The following is an 18892-nucleotide window of genomic DNA, read 5'->3' on the forward strand; positions in this document are numbered from 1 at the left end:
GCGGAGGCAGACAGAGAACAATCCTTAGCGCGCCGCGGGAAGAACTACAATCCTTAGCGCGTCGCGGGAAGAACTACAATCCTTAGCGCGCCGCGGGAAGAACTACCATTCTTAGCGCGCCGCGGGAAGAACTACCATTCTTAGCGCGCTGCGGGAACAGTTCGCCTCGCGTATCGCAGGAACAGTTGGTCTTCGCGCAGGCTTCCTTGTAAGGAGTCTGGCGCGTGGAGTAGCGCAGACATCCTTAGGCGGGAAGAACCAAAGGACAAGCAAAGAGTTAAGAGAAAAAGGGGTTCCAGGCTTAAGGGTTAAGCAAAGGGGCGGGATGGCGACAAGAGAGAAAAAGGGAGGCGGGACGGCGGAGAGAAGGAAGAAAGGGACGGGTCGGCGGAAAAGAAATTATTATTATTAGTAAGTAATATAAATATATATATATATATATGATTTATTTAATGTTAAATTTACAAAGATTAATAATCAAATTTTAAATCATAAAAAGAATCGGATTCGAAAACGGGTACCTGGGTCGGGTCGGATTGGGCAGTTGTCACATATGGAAATGAGCTAGGGGGTCAAATTTATCAATTGTGTGAAGAAGCATTGTATAACTTATTCAACGAATATAAACGAATTCACTAGAATAGTAATCCAACCAAAGCTTCATCAGAATTATCTAAGCCCGTGAATGAAGAGACTTCAAGTGGTGAAAGTTTTAATTTTTTTTGGCAATGTTGAGGATACATTTAAAGCACTAAGAGAGAGAAACATGGCTGAGGTAAAATGACAAAAAAAAAATAGAATCGGGTGTGGCTGAAGATCTAAGACTGAATTGGATAGGTATTTGAAAGATGAAATTGAACGAGATAATGTGTGGTTTGAAAATGAAGATTTCGCTGTTTTGGGTTGGTGCAAGAAGAGAAGTCCGACATTTCCTATTTTTTCATTACTTGCTCGTGATATTTTAGCCATTCCTACTTCAACAGTGGCTTCTGAATCTGCATTTAGCATGGGAGGTAGAGTGCTCGACTAATTCAGGAGTTCTTTAACTCCTCAAATCGTTGAAGCTTAATTTGTACTCAATATTGGATTCACACGGGAGGTAAAGTGCTCGTGGAAGAAAACATCGATGATCTTGATAAACTTGAAGAATGTTATTTACTCCTAATTGTTTATTATTTGTTCATAAGTCATATATTTAAAAGTTAACTCCTAATTGTCCATTATATGTTCTTGTATCTTGTAGACTTCTATCAATCAAATAAAAAACTTGGTGGCCCTTTTGGTGAAGTATGCAAAAGGTACTTTTATAAGTTTAGGGTTGACATATGAGGTCACTTGTTAGTGTTTTGTAAAATAACTCAATTGATCATGTCAAATTTATACAGATTTATTAAGGATAATGGAGCATGTTGATGTGCAGTGTGCTTTTTGAAACACAAAGACTTTTTGTTTGAAGTTTAGCATTTTTTCTGCACTGTTTAGTTTTCTTAATTATGATGGATTTAGTTAGACTTTTTTATGAAGTTTGACTTTTGTTCATGTCCTATTTTTATCTTTTGAATTGTGATGGATTTAGACTTTGTTCATATGCATTTTTTTAGTTTCTAAATTGTGATGGATTTAGACTTTGTTCATGCACTATCTTATTCGTGATTTTTCAGTTTGTATGTTTATTCAATTAGAATATTATTTTTATGTTAGTTAAACAACTTATTCGAGTTATTTCGAATAGTCTGGATTATCGGAATCCGATCCGAATTAATTCGGATCGGATAAGAAAGTTCCTAGTTCTGACGGATTTCGGATAGGGTTCTAAAATGTTCAAATCCGAACAATCTGAACCTAATAAACCGTTATCCAACCCAATGAACACCCCTAGCGCAAGTAGTCAATTCAGGATTGAACCTGACACATCATGTTTAAAACCGTAACGGTCGGCTTGTTGTAAGGTCGTGCGCATGCAGCCTTGAAGGTTTCACATAAATGATCAAATAAGAAATGTGTCTCCTTGTAACCCATTCAAAGCTTTGTTTCTCCAATAATGTAGGACAAGTTCCCTTTTCTTTCACTTAGTTTGTTAAAGTTGACAACTTTAACATTCCAAACACCCAACTTCGAACATCGATATCTCATTTATCTTATGTTCGTTTTGCTCCTTTTGGATATGGTTTGGTTCGGTGCGAAGCTCATACAACATTGGACGTGAACGAAATAGTTAGCAATTATATTAACCTCAGTTACTTATAATTTAACTATGTCCATATGTGAAAACTACATTTCTTTACTTAAACAAAAAAAACACTAAATTTTCATATCATATCCAAATTTTTCCAACATACTTGTCTTTTACATTACATATGTTGTATTTTCTACCAACAAAAACTTTCTTTTTTTCTTTCTGAAAAATATAAAAAACATTGGTTACTTCTTTAAAATATTTTTTTTACTTTTAACACTGTTAATTTATTAAAAAGTATACAATTTACGTACTTTGGATAAAATATTTATTTGTTTCTGTGTATGTTTGTTTTTGTTATTTTGAATTATTATTTTTTTAATATTTAATTTAACTTTGTTTTGAATTAATGAAAATTATTTTTTTTTTCACTTTTAACACTATTAATTTATTTTTGTATACGTACTTTGGATAAAATATTTATTTATTTTTGTGTATGGTTTTTTTGTTATTTTGAATTATTAATTTTTAAATATATAATTTAACTTTATTTTGAATTAATGAAAATTAATTTTGATTATGTTACTTAGTATTTTATAAGTTTAAATTTAAAGTTAAGTTTCATATTAATATTTCTTTTTGAAAAGTTCTCCATGATTCTTTAAAGACCTTAATACATCCGTATAAATCTCCATACATTTTCTACTTTTGATATTACACTCTCTTATCGTTTGATCATTCTCCATCCACCCATAATACCTTATGTACATTTAGGGCACTAGGGGTACTTCTCACGAATACACTGGAACTCCACCAATTATGCATTGTCACGTCATTTTTTCCAATCAACTACTTTGAAAAACTCTAAAACCCTAAGTTTAATAGCATCACCCCTTTCAAGTACCTAGACCATTTCTCTTCATCTTCTTTTTATTAAATAAAACATAAATTAAAAATAAACTTTCATCATAAATTAAAATTTACATACTTCAGCATAAAAAAATCTACAAATCACAAGGCCACCTATATTTGGGCTTCTCATCGCAACATTTCAAACGGTAAAAATGTCATTGGGTCTTCTAAATAGTGTTACTATTGGCTTGCTACAACGGAGAGTAGGAGGTCTTGGCTTACCAGATTACAAATTGGCTGGAACAGATGCATATGTGGGTGTGGGTGCGGTTGTTGTGTAAACATTTGTTGTGATTGGCATTGACTTGGAGTCAATCTTGAACCACTTCCTCTCAAGCTAGAACCACCTCTTCTCGTGCCAACTCATTGAGATATGTTGTTAACACCAACGTGTGTTGTTTGTGAATTCATAGAGATAACTTTTTGTGTGTGTAAAATATTGGTAGAAATTATAGGTTTTTGATGAATTAAATTGATAAAATGAGTGTGATATTTAAAAGAATAAGAACACCTTTTTCATTATTGCAACTTTATTATAGCCTTTCTTCAATGGCTCATGCACGCACAACTTATCAGCAAAAAGAACCCGAGTGTGCTACCTGCCCAACCTACCATAATGAAAATGTGTAGCGGCGGTGTAGCCATAAGACAAACTCAATCTGGGTGGTTACCAAATACGCCCCTACCCTCTTATAAACTTCAAATAGTTATTAAATTATAGTCAAGATTTATATATTTCATTTTTCTTACTTTCAAGAAAATCCTAACATACAATTATACAACATTGAAACACATAATGAGAGCTAAGGGAATTTAGGGGTACAGTTTCTTTTTAGAGAATTCAATTGAACACTTAAAAAAAACTTGATTACTATTAAGTGAAGTTATCTTTTAAATTTTTTATAATTTGCTATAAGATATCTAATTATTTTCTCGTTTCTCTTCATTGTCTATTCGAGACTTCGTATTTTTCAAAATAGAAGTTAAAAAAAACCTATTTTGACCAACAATATAATAACAGATTTATATGATCAAGGTGCACTAACCAGTCCATTGACACCTTTGCTTCCTACAATTACATAAAGAAAAAAAAAACAACAGTTAGAATTTTAAATTGAGTTTAAGCGTTTCTTCTCAAGTTTATAATGTACGGTTCCCTTCTTCAAATAGCAAACAAGAATACAAAAAATATCTTTTATTTAATCTTATAAACCGACTAAATTCGAAAAGAATTAACAAACGTTAAAGAAAAGTAGTTTTATAATCAACACGAGAACCTGTAAAAATAATGTTGACCGTTGACTTGGAACAAAAGTAACCAATAACTACTGAATCAACGATTATGGGCTGAGTCAAAACGATGTGGGTTCACCAAGTCCCACGTGAATGACTTTAGTCATATGCTTTTCATTGAAAATATTAATTTAAAGAAAATATTCATATAACATAAAATAAATATGTTTGGAATGATAGACGATATATAAATCCCTTTTGCATATCTAATATGTTTACAACGCTACATTTAGAAGTTTCTTTATTCATGTAAAACTATTTCTTCTGTTCACTAAATTAATTAACTTTTTTAGAAAAAATGCATATCCGTTATAATGTTACATAGTTTTCGAAGTTCCGGGTAAACACTCATCTCGTGCTAACATTAATGTACATGTTTCGAAAACGAAATAATCCCAAACCATGATACGAAACCAAAACCGTAGTAACTGTTATGTTTGGTTTCACTTTTTAGGTTAGAAATATCTACTAATGCTTTGATATAGGATCTAACCTAGCAATTAAAAAGAAGCAAAGCAAACAATTATGAACACGTATATATAAACTAGCTAATATTTAATTATAATAGATTTAATTTTTTCTACTCTCCACTTAAAATAAATAAGTAAAAGGTATGAACGTACATATTCAAAATTTTAATAATATTAGCTGTAATAAGTGTCGTGATCCATATCTTATCCCAATATCAAACCTAAAAGTTTCTATAGGCGCATCTAAAATCTAAAACGATGGCTTGAGAATAATATTATTTATAATTTATAATTAATTTCCCTTGGGTCTTTTGGTAGCCTCTTAACAGTCATTAAGAGACTACCTCTTAATGAGTCATAACCTCTGAATGGTTAAGAGGTAGTCTTAAGTCTGAATGGTTGTTAACCATTCAGACTTAAGACTACCTCTTAACCATTCAGAGGTTATGACTCATTAAGAGGTAGCCTCTTAATGACAGTTAAAAGGCTACCAAACAGTGGCTACAGTTTACACCGACAGTAGGACATGTTAGGACTTAGGATATATATCATCATCATCGTACTCAGTATATCCCACCAATAGCAATGCTATGGTAGGGTCTGAGGAGGGTAAGATGTAGACAGCCTTACCTCTATCCCATAGGGATAGAGAGGCTGCTTCCGGTGAGACCCCCGGCTCGATAGTAGTTTTGCATCAAGCCTTGGACATAAGGCACATAGCACTCAATCATCGGGACACCTGCTGATCGGTGCATGTGCCCTTGTCTTTCGGCTATCAACGCCACCACATGATGCCTGATTAACCTTCCGCCACTTTTAACGTTATTTTCACGAGATTAGTAAAATAACGTAAAAATTAGTGCAATTTTACTTTTGCCCACCCAAGGGTTCACACGCACCGCAAACAGGGCGTAACTTAGGATAAATTATATACATTATATGTGCGCACTGCAAGCAGGGCGTAACTTAGGATATATATATATGTTCTTAATATTATATCGTAATCATTGGTTGTTACGCACTTATGCTTGTTTTATGTTTATATAACATGGAGATGATTTAATAAAAGAAAATAAAATATGAGAACATGAGGAACTTGAAGAGGTTGGATTGCATGTGACGGTGATGTATCATAGATCCATGGGTCAAACATTCGTGTTAAGATCAAGACCGCACGCTTTCGTAACATGGAGTTGGTAACTGATCAAGTGGCTATAACTACCACTTATAGCTGAAGGTGGTTGTTAATAAAAGCAAGGCATGTCTTAAATTCTAAACGGATTTGAAAGACAAAAATTTTAAATTTAAAGGTTATGTCGAGAACATTAAAAATATAACATTTATGTTATTTTTATATATATTTTTTTATTAATATTTATAAACTAGCAATGTTACCCACGCGTTGCAGCGATGATTATTTAGGCGTGTATAAATATTATATTTTTTATTGCGTTTTATTAGCTATTACATTTAAATTTTGATTACATAGCATTGGATGTATTTTTGGGACTATTTTATGTGTATAAAATATGATTTTTATATGTTGATATTAGGTATTACATTCAAATCTTGTCATACACATGTATAATTGCGCCAGAAAGTTTTTAAAACATTTTCATGAGCTTTTAGTGGGTTAGTTTTCGGTAGATTAAAAGAGTTGTATCGTTGTTCATTGGGCTAGTTGTCTTAGTTATATATTCACCATATATAAATCAGAAATAAGACCTAAAAATATATATAGTTTTAATATATCCAAAAGCGTTCTTGTTTTGTGTGTGAAATTTGCTCGCAACGGATAAATTAATTATGGATAAATTGATATCGATAAAAAGTATGATAGTTTGTCAAATACAAAAATTGTAATTAAATAAAAAATTATACTAAAATCAACAATTTATATAATTATTCGCATCATAAGTTAGCACCCAAAATAATTAACTTAAAAAGGTTTTAATTTATATTTGCTACAATCACACAAAAAGTTAATTATTTTACTAAAAAAGGGTTAAATTAATTTATGTTAAATTTCCTGCAATCATGTAATCAATCAAACAGATTAACAATCAACAAATAACTATTGATTGGTTGATAATAACTTATAAGTAAGAAAATCAAATAGATTATGCATTCACTTCAACAAATTATTTAAAAAAATTAACGAAAAACCAGTCTTAAATATAATTAATTGGATTCAAAACCCATCACTGCCGGTACTATACGGCCAGTTTTCCGCCTCCCGGAATCGTGAGAACCACCGTCGCGCCATGCATGCATAATCGTTAAATATGATTAATTGGATTCGAAAGACCGCCGCTGAATACCATAATCTTTGGAACCACTCCGTTGCCGGTGCTCGTGCCAACTTTTAGGTTCAAATCGGTGACTTTTGCAGTTTGCGTATCTGAGGAGATATGTAGTCCCTCTGGATTCAAACTATTGGAACCGGTTAGTACGTCAGACACTCAATCGCAATTGATTAGGCGGCGAAATTGGGACTGGGATTAGCATTAATTCATGAAATGATGATTTCTTTGTTCATTTTAGATTTTTCTGACCGGAGATATACCCTGCGGTGACGGTTACCGGCGGTTTTCCGATGAAGCGACGGAACGTTTCAACTAAAAGACGCGACACTTTTATACCGGTAATAGTTATTTACCTATTTATATGGGCGGTTTTCCAGTGAAGCGGCGAAACGGTTCAAACGCGTCGTTGATAAAAAAGTTAAGATGCATACATTCATATTCATTCTCAAACGACACTTAACAGAACTGAGAATTCTATATTATTAAATAGAAATAATCCCTTATAATAATAATAATAATAATAATGTTAAAGGATGGCAACGTGCCATTTTGATTATTTTTTTAATATTCTATTCTATATACTATATAATGAATTTCATAAAATAGAAATAATAAAAGGATAGACAACCAATTCTAAATGTACTATAGAGATAATAGTTTAATATTCCTGACAAATTTAATATTAAACAAACTTTATAGAAACAACTTCTCCTATGCGTCCATGGTGAATGGCCATTGAGAACATGGAACTAAGAGGAGGGTTGTTTGCAAATGTGGAGAGGACAGAGGACGAGACCACAAGTGTGGAAGAATTAGTCGTTAGGTTTATTGATTGTTAAGTGTTAACACAAGAAGAAGACTCATTGTCTATTTTGTTCGGTTTTTCTTAAATATTTATTGTAATATGGAAACAGAAAGAAGAAGATTAACTGAAGGACATATTTAATATTAAATTAAATGAAGTTAATTCAAATGATATATCGGTTTAATCAAACTAACTGACATTCAAACAAATACTAACAAAAATTACTAATTGGATATTCTCTTTTTATGTATTGAAGGAACTATAAAATAGAGCGATTTGTGACATTTGACACCTAGTTAATAATTAAAATTTTTGTTTTAGTGGTGTAGTGTTGTTGTAGCCCAATATATATACACAAATATATAACGTCACACACATAATAATAAAATGATAATATTCCCAAAACCATCAACGACAAAATCTCCCCCTCCCCCTTGTCGCCCCACTAATCGTCGGGGGGGGGGGGGGGGGTTCTCCACCTATCGTCCAATTTTGGACAAATTTTCGCCCCAACACAAACCCTTATGCTATCCGTAGTAGTGCGATGAATGCCCACAATTTGGTTGATATTCAGCCCCAGCACCACCCCCTGGCAATATGTGGGGCGACAAGGGGGAGGCGACGATATTTATCGCCTGTGTGTTTTTTGATTTTATATTATTATATTAACTATGTGATATATATATATATATATATATATATATATATATATATGAGGGTTATCATAAAAATAAGTAGTTTCTTAAGAAGACTAAGAATAAATCATAGCCATTTGATCATATCAATCAATGGTAAAATTATCAAAAACCGTCATAGTTTCCTAGAATTACTCTTTCACCATTATAACCGACATAGTTTCCTAGAATTATTCTTTCACCATAGGTTTTAATGCCAAATGTCAAAATTTTGTTGGTTCTTACCATTCTTAGGAAACAACTTCTTTTTATTTGAACCCTTTTATATATATATATATATATATATATATATAGTTGATTTCATTTGAGAACCGCTTTGAGTTCTAACAACTCGAAAGAACTTAACGTAACTTTTTTTTAATTTTTTTTACACATATGTAATATATGTAGGTTACATGTATGTAGAACAATTACAACATTTTTACGCATCGAATCTACTTTTTACATAGGTGTAACGGGCGTTTAAATTAGTTTAATCACTATACATATTTGTTAACTAACTTAGTTTTTTAATCAGATTTAATCTTAACCATATAATCTAACTTATTTAATTAAATTTGTGGCTAAAAATGATGTTCTTAAAGTTCTTAAAATTCAACAAGTTCTTAAATTATTCCTCCCATATATATATATATATATATATATACATACATACATACATACATACATACATATATATATATATATAGGGGAGGGTTATTCTAAAAATAAGAAGTTTCCTAGGAAGACTAGGAATAAATTTAGCCATTAGATCATGTTAATCAATGGTTGAAATTTAAAATTACCAAAAATCGTCATAGTTTCCTAGAATTACTCTTTCACCTCTATAACCGACATAGTTTCCTATAATTGTTCTTTCATCATAAGTTGTAGTGCCACTGTCAAAAATCTATTGGTTCTTATCATTCTTAGGGAACTCTTTTTTTTATTTGAACCCTTTTATATATATATATATATATATATATATATATATAGGGGAGGGTTATCCTAAAAACAAGTAGTTTCCTAAGAAGACTAAAAATAAATCATAGCCATTGGATCATGTTAATCAATGGTTGAAATTTAAAATTATCAAAGACCGTCATAGTTTCTTAGAATTACTCTTTTACCATTATAACCGACATAGTTTCCTAAATTTGTTCTTTCACCATATGTTGTAGTGCCACATGTCAAAAATCTATTGGTTCTTACCATTCCTAGGAAACTCTTTTTTTTTTATTTGAACCATTTTCTATATATATATATATATATATAGGATGAGTATCATTACACAACTGTTAAATTATTTAAGAACTTGAAGGAACCATTGAAAACTAACGTTTTTTATAAATTTTTTTGTATGCTAATGTTCTTTGAGAGTAGTTTTATTATTATGTATATCTATATCTACATATGTATATTTTGTTTTACACATATGTAAATTTGTTAGTACATAAATTTTACATATATGTAAACTTGTGAATTAATATATGTAATCAAATTTTTTTATATAAAATATGATAAAACTACTCTTAAATAATGTTAATATATAAAAAAATTAAAAAATTGTTTGGTTGTTAAGGGTTCCTAAGAGTTTTTAATCTTTTTAGAGTTCTTAAATGATACCAACCATATATATATATATATATATGGTTTGGATAAAACACAAATAATATTAATATGCTAAATGTGAGAATAAAATAGAGTAATTATATATAAAGGTAGAGTAATTAAATATAATAGTTATTACAAGATTAATGCAACTAATATGAAATTATAGTTTTAACATGAATATTCATTTAATAAATGATTCTTAAATGTGCCATTAGGGCACATGTTATGGGAAATTAGAAGTGATGAAAGAGTATTTTAAAGGGAATTAGAAAAAAATTATTTAATAACCATGAATGAATGGAAGATATAGAAGAGGATAATAAAAAGTTAAAATATGGTAGTTATTACAAGATAAATGCAACTAATATAAAGATATAGTTTCAACAAGAATAATAAATGATTCTTACATATGCCCTTAGAGCACATATTAGAAAATCCCATAATAATAAAGCAATTCCGTAGACCATTTTGTTCCTTGTAAGAGTGAATTAATGTGAAACTTTTGCATGTAGGCCTATTTGATCATACCCACACATCCTCCTGTTCATTTATTGTGATTTGCTCAAGCGGTGCCATCAATTGGCCTATTTCACTCCATTTATTGTGATCTCTTCTACATTTAGAAATTAAATCTTCAACAATTAATACAAAATATATAAAAACTAAAAACCATAAACCGACCATCATGTTTATAGACTCACAAGTCAAATCAGATGTAGAGCCGTAAATAGTGTATATGAACCCAAACATGACATAAAATTGTAATCGCGATACACACTTATAACTCAAACGTTATAAACTAGGATTGTCCACAAATAGTTATTTTTTCAAACAACAAACTTTCATTAAACGTGACAAACTAACAAGATGTTAGGCTAACAAAAAAACAACAACAAAGAAGTTTAAAAAGAGAAATTACACAAAATTTTCCAATATAAAGACTTAAACGAGAATTTGTTTTTATCCAACAAACTCCAAAGATTCTAACGTCTTCGACCACCCTGCCGATCATAATCTCATTCATTCAAAAATAGATTTGTTTCTCTCTTTTCAAATGTGTTTAATAATGATTTTATTATAATAAATATAAAATTCTTTTAGCCCAAAAGCTATAATAATAATTATTTTAAAAAAAAGCCAAAATCTGAACAGTGGCTACTTAATTCTTTCATAGTTTAATACTGATTTAATTATTTTTTTTTTAAATATAAAATTCTTTTAGCCCAAACGCTATAATTAAAAAAAAGAAAAAAAAAGAAGCCAAATCCTGAACAGCCAAAAACGGCAATGGTTATTCACACACCTTTTTTGGATATTCACACACCCTCTTAACACACATATTATCTCTATCATTCTTATCCCATTCCCCATCCTTATCTTTATAGTTACATTAAAAACACTGTATTTCTCTCTCATGTTTAATTAAATAATATTTTTTATACCTTTTATCATTACAGTTTTCTTTTTCCTTTACTCACAACCAATCCAACAAATATTAAAAAATAAATAGGGGCAAACAATGTTCCCCAAATTTACAAAAAATCACTACATTTTTCTCTCCACCCTATAATTTACACTCACAACCACTCAAAACCTCATCCTATAATTTACATACTCTTCTCATAAATTTAAGGGATGGAATGTGAATGCTAAGGGTGTGTGAATAACATATCTCCAAAAACTAATAAAAGTAGCCGTACAATTTCTATCATTTATAAAAAGTAGACAACCATACACCTCCAAATTCTCCCCAACCAATGTAGTCTAAACTAACTTCTTCTTCTTCCGGTTCACACACAAACATTAAACATAATAATAATAATAATAATAATAATAATAATATTCTTAATTCTCTCACTAAAATGTCGCCTGAGCCACCACCAGTTCACCACCACTAACCAAACCACCAAATGGGTAAGGCTTCAAGATTCTTCAAAGCACTCCTGGGATTCAAAGCCACCACAGATCACTCACCACCAGATCAACCTAAAAAGCCACTAAACCGACGCTGGAGTTTTGGAAAACCCCGAACAGCTGTAGTTCATGTTCATAATCGTCGTACCAAATCTATCGATGGAACCTCGGTTCAAAGTACCATGTACAAGAATGAAGAAGATCCTAACAAGCAAGCGATTGCAATGGCTGCTGCTACGGCTGCAGTAGTTGAGGCAGCGGTAGCTGCGGCTCACGCCGCGGCCGAGGCGGTAAGGATGACCGGTGGAAGTGTCGGCTATGGTGGTCGTCGTGAATTGGCTGCCGTTAAAATCCAATCATGTTTCCGAGCTTATCTGGTATGTATGTACGTACGTATGTATAGTATAATTATGTAAGGGTAATTTAGTCTTTTTTTTGTTGGTGTTTTTTTAACCAGATAGGTTACCGAATTAAATACTGAGACCAGTTTAAGAAATGGATGACGTCATAATTAAGTAAATATATATAACTAATTTAAGACAAAATGTTGACTAAAAATTAATCTTTTGATATGTACTTACAGTGCTAACATGAAATACGAAAATTGTGCGTAAGAACGTAGGACCTAGCCTGAAGTAGGTGGTGTCATTTTTACCCGAAACCTGACTCGAGAAAACCTATACTTGAACCTGAGCTTGCCCGAATCCAAATTGAAATAATTTGGGTTGGTTCTTTGGTTCAATTTCAAGGTTTCAGGTCAACCCGAATTAAATTAATTTTAAAACAAAATATATTTTTAGGTATAATAAACTAAGTCTTGAACGCTAAGGTTATCATAATCTATCCCAAATCTATTGTTCCTATTTCACATATAATGGATCGACTGTTTATTATTAATTTATGTGTTTTGATTTATGATCAAACACCATAATCACGATGGTTGAAGACGATTTTGTTGGTTTTTTCATTATAGTTAGACTTTGTTAAATTTACACTTTTTGGGATTGATCAGGCGATGTTAGTTTATTATCTGGTTATTTACGTTACAAGCATATAAGAATATGTTGTTTTATTTTAGTATTGTAGTTTTTAAATTTTGTCCTTTTGTTTTTATGATACTTGAAACCCGATTAACCCACCCCGAAAACCCAAACCTGAAAAAACAGTGAAAGATTCAGGTCTAGATTTAAAACTTTGAAACCTAAAGAACTTGACCAGAAAAAGCCAAAACTTGAAAAACAAACCTAAAAAACACCCCCAACCTGAAGTAGCAATGTAGTATAGTTATTAGGAAATGAGATTTTGTAAGAACAGATAGAACAAATATAAAACCTGAAAATATGTATACTAATTAATAAAATATTGCATGACCGTAAATAAGCATACTTAATTGTTTGTGAGTAATTCAAGATCGATTTGCTAAAATATGTAATCTAGCTGATGAGTTTGAAAACTTACGAGTTGAGTTTGGTATATGAATATGAAGCTTTAATTAAACAAGCCAAATTTGAGTTATATTAAACTAATCCCTAAGCTGGAGATTAGTCAACTCATTTACACCCTTACAAGATTGCAGAGTTATATTTAATTGCTTTGTAAATCTTATAAAAAGAACCTGGTTAGTAGTTATAAGTGGAATAAAAACCACACACTATCCAAGTTTAAATGCAAATATTTCAATTTAATACTGATGGGTGTATGATGTGTGAAATTATTGGAAGACATGATGGCTCATGACCCATGACTTTTAATACCTTTTGTTTTATTAAGTTGTGATGGTTTTCTACTAAAATTGACTACCTTCAACTTTTGTGTGGTCACTATCGTTTTTCTGGTTTAAACCATATCCCGCACTTAAATGCACAAATAATTCCATGAACGTATTTGTAATGTCATGATGTGACGTTTATGTAACTATTTATCAAATTCTGTTTGCTTGTTTATTCTGATTAATTTCTTTTCTATATAAAACGAAACAAATTGTTTCATTTATACAATTAAGATACTCAACTTTTATTTAAAATACACACAATATATTAAATATATGTAGTTAAATAATCACAAAAGTAAGTTAAAAATGCACCACAAATAACAAGTTTAATGCCTATGTTTTCAATTTCATCTCACTTTTAGAAATACTTGATCAATACATTTTTAAGTTTTTAACGACGCTATTCGCATTTGGTACTTACATCGAGTGACAAATTACATGTTCCGTGCCTTATATCAAATAATTATCATATCACTTTGATAAATATTTGACGAGTTTATATGCATTTAGTATTTATATCGAGTAAGAAAATATGTTACTGCGGTGAATTAATCAAAATACGAATTAAGTTTAGGAAACAATCAAAACGTCAATTAAATCTAACGAGCCAGTAATTAACATATCAAATATTATCAATAAGTTTAGTTAAAAATTTTATCATTTAGTAAATACGAAAAATCAGTTAACAATATAACAAGTGTATTAAATAAAAAGATATTCATACAATAACATTTTTCTGGTCGCTATATATGTCACTATTATTGTTGTACTATAAAAGTTGTGTGCTTGTGACAATATTATTTTTTTTACTTTAAAATTTTGTAACATTATTGTATAGTACAATAATCAAACTGCAAAGATGGTAAAAGATTGATTTTGAATTGGATTATGCGGGCTAGGAGGGCACTAAGGGCTTTGAAAGCGTTGGTGAAGCTGCAGGCGGTGGTGAGAGGCCACATTGTGAGGAAGCAAGCCACGGATATGATGCGACGTTTGCAGGCTTTGATCCGGGCCCAAACGCGTGCACGCGCAGTGCGGTCCCAGATCAATGGTTCAACCACCAAACAACCATCTCACTTTCAGCACCATGTAAGCCTTCTTCACCCTTTACTCCCTTCACAACTTTTTAAAATTGTTAATAACACATATTTTAAATATGAATTTTCAGGAACCTCCAACTCCTGAAAAAGTTGGAAGATTTTCCTCATACGAAACATTATCATCGCTCCATATCGAATGTATGTTCCCTATAAGTATAAGCATTCATAAAGAATCTAGGGGGGGTGCTAATCATGTTCATGTGTCGATGAGCCAAACCTCACATGAATGCAACACAAGTTGTTGTGAGTTGACATAAACACGATTCGTTTACCTGGAACTTCATTTTATTTAGTTTAATTTTCTTTTTGCATATTATTACTTAACAGTTAACATTATAAATTGACAACAAAAACTTCAAATTTATATAATATAATTACATTTGAACTAAAAAACACCATTGTCATTTTCCTTTATCTTTTAAATTCTAGCAAAAATTCACAACCTGTTTAAGTTATGACACAAAAATATTTATGTGTGAGCCGTGTTAAACGGGCTAACCCACGAGGTACGAACCATCGGTGTTGATTCGAACATGATTTGTTTAGCTACACCTGTTCCCGGGTTGCCCCAAAACTGATCACCGCCACCAGTTTAGACTAAACACAAAAACCCATGAATTCATGTTAGGTTCGTTGTCAGAAAATCAGACCGCTAATGAGGAAAATATGAAAACTACTTAAGGCTGATATATATTAAAAATAAAGTAAAATCATTGTTTAATTTGAACTCCAGTATAATTATAAGATCATTACCAACCATAAGTATAATGGCTATTATTTTGGTCAAATGTGGTGTGGATTGCTGCAAATTCCAGTCACTTGTTACCAGTACTTTACTAACATTAGCTCAACCATCTAATTCAGAGGAACGGTTCAAAATCTTATGTTCGAGGTATAACCGGTCAAGAAAGAATGTTTCTTGACAGCTCAACTAACCATGATATTGACAAGATAGTTGAAGTAGATACTGGGACATCCCATGTAATGAGTAAAGGAAGAAAGCTCTATCAGCCTGACCAAATAAATAGACGTCATAGTTTGACCACATCAAGAGGGTCAACACTTCAACAACCAACAAGCTCAAGCTCTTGTGCATCTTGTGAAGTCAATTCTTTTTATGATTCCAGAAGTTGCATTAGCGGCCACTCGGACCACCTGAACTACATGGCTAACACAGAGTCCTCACGGGCTAAAGTCAGGTCTGTAAGTGCTCCAAGACTAAGGCCTCAACTTGAGGTTTCTAATTCAACAAAAAGAGATTTGGGTTGCAAATATGTTACAAGTATGCAACGGGGACCCACTATGCTTGATAGTTGCGCTAAGAAGATATATCATGGGTCTGGTCGGCTTGATCCGATTGAGATGTCGGTCTACAATAACGAAAGTGAATTTTGTGTTGGTTATTGGAATTAATGTTTTACAGAACGGAGTTGGTTGTTGATGCTTATTTGTAATATAATAGGTTACATATGTTTTGTTTGTTGTATCATGAGGAGACATGTTATATATATAGTACGTATGCGGTAATGTGTCTTTTCAAGATACATTATAGTGTGCTTACTTTATCTGTTCATGGTGCTCTCTAAATGCATAGCTTTTTCTTGTCTTATTTTAGTTTGGGAGTTTTTCGTAACCATTAAACCAACCCGGCTAGGTGAACTAAATTGGTTTGGTTGTTTTAGCCGGTTTGATATGAAAACTATGCATTATAGATCTTGTGGTTTCACCAAGATTTTTTTGTCTAAACAAGCAACACTAAATCACCCAACTGACAAATATGTCAATAAGGCAAGTACTAATAATCACTAATTCATAGTCCATTATCCAATCATAAAACTTATCATTCGGAACCTTTTAATATACAAACGAACCAAACCTTTAAATTCAACAAAAAAAAGCAAGAAAAAAAATACACATTCACCTATGAATAACGTCTGCAAATGACCCCTCATGTAACTTTATGTTAAGTTTGCTTCTCTACTAAGAGCATCCACAGCAGGTGCAATGTCAAAGGTTTGGATAAGGTAGCAAGAAAGACAAACAAGTGTAGACTTAATTTATTGTTGTGAGAGTAAAGTTTGAATGATGAAGCTTGTTTATGCAAACTTACAACAAAGGGTGGTGGGTCCATTTTTCCACCCTCTCTCACATGAATATATACATACATGTATATATATACTAGTTTTTATCCCCCGTATTACGGGGGTTGTTATATTATTTGTTTTCTGAATTTTTATTTTTTTTATTGTATGAAAGTTAATAATATACTTATGGTTTGATGATAAATTATTTCACAAATAAACGAGATGTTATAACCCGGTTTAAAAGCTATATAGGTTTGATGAGACCCAATGCCCGTTTATTTTTTTTACTATAACATTGGTTTTTTAATTATAAATTATATATATCTTTTTTTAAATAAATCATATATTAATTTTTAGTAGATCCCAACTTTATAAGATTTTTATATCAAATATTTGGTGAGATTGGTTTTAATTTTATGAGATGTCATAACCCGTTTAAGAAATATCTGGGTTTGATAAGAGCCATACCCGTGAATTCGGGTCAAATGCATGAGAAACCTCTATTTAAAAATCAAGCAAATCTGGTGACTCCAAAAAAGGGGAAGCGACCACATCGCGACACGTAGGATTTTTATGTTTTCGTTTATATATATTATAGATATATTATATATATGGTTTTAATTATATTTTAATGAAGTTTGTAAGGGTTTGTTGTTGTGGCAGAAAGTTGAGGTTTTTGTAAAAAGTTTGGAATCTGATGTGACGTTGATGTGACGGTTTGTTGTTGTGGATGCTCTAAGGTGTTCGTCTATTTTCTGCTTTAAAAGGCACCACATTTTGGGTTTTAGTGGTTTATTTTGCTCTGCACACCATATAATTGGATATGAAAACATATATAAGAAAACAATACGTACTAAAGCGTGTTTCGATGTTAATCAGTTTATAACAACATCCAATTATCCAAACACACGTTAACCCTAAACAAATTGAGAGAAAGACTCACTAATTAAACTGAATCAAATAGACTCGTATCCACATTTGGTGGTGGAGCCATGGAGCGCGTGTTGTAGCCTTTAACCATGGTTAGGTCTGAATTAAACATTATAGTCCAGACGTCTATGAACCCGTAATTCTAAACTTGCTTCATGTTACCTAAACCAGCAACCTTATATTTTGTCCAGTAATCTTTTGGTTGACCAGATGTGCACTGATATTAATGATCAACTTCATTAGAAGGTGCGTCTTTTGAACCAAACGCGATCTTTAATTAAAGGTCAGGCAGACTTGAGCAAAAAAACCAAATGTTTTTGTAGGATATGGGTCACGATTTTATTAAACAATATTAATAAAACAAATAAATAATCTCTTTATACAATTTGGGAAATTGTAGTACATATACCGTATACAAATCTAAACGAGAGTAACAACAAATATAACATATATATTGATGTGTTGTAAAACACACTTACTTTCCTTATGATTTTATCATGGTTTTTATGCTTAATTGTATATTTTATGAAAGTATTGGGGGTTAAGTGCAATAATTTACAAAGTTTAAATGTTAATTGTAGGTTTATGAAAGATGGTGAAAAAAGAGTTAAGTTGGAAGATTCTAGAGGCCTTTTTGGTAAAGTTTCAAAACTACAACTCAAGGCCCGACCCAAGCCCACAAGTTAGAAGCCTTACATGATATTATATTAAGTTAATTAACTTAATTTTCTGTCATATACCAGCCCTAAATCCCGAAATTCAGCAGCCCCAATTCTGCCTACAACTTGCGATCGACAGCAGCAAAGAGAGAAAGAAAAAGAGTTTGGCGGCTAGGGTTTGGTG

At 31.7% G+C, this 18892-nt stretch overlaps 1 protein-coding gene across 1 annotated transcript; it reads left to right on the top strand.

Annotated features, from left to right (window-relative positions):
* Window positions 1-12055: 12055 nt before the first annotated feature.
* Window positions 12056-16526, top strand: LOC143581275 (protein IQ-DOMAIN 23-like). The gene is made up of 3 exons (XM_077064104.1): window positions 12056-12549; window positions 14838-15024; window positions 15900-16526. Exons 1-3 carry the CDS (start codon window positions 12161-12163, stop codon window positions 16446-16448), a joined length of 1125 nt encoding a protein of 374 aa, XP_076920219.1. The 5' UTR covers window positions 12056-12160; the 3' UTR covers window positions 16449-16526.
* Window positions 16527-18892: the final 2366 nt, after the last annotated feature.

This window comes from Bidens hawaiensis, unplaced genomic scaffold, assembly GCF_021521415.1.
Source record: "Bidens hawaiensis isolate Kalapana, Puna unplaced genomic scaffold, B.hawaiensis_p1.1 tig00030848_1, whole genome shotgun sequence".
NCBI classification, from domain to species: domain Eukaryota; kingdom Viridiplantae; phylum Streptophyta; class Magnoliopsida; order Asterales; family Asteraceae; genus Bidens; species Bidens hawaiensis.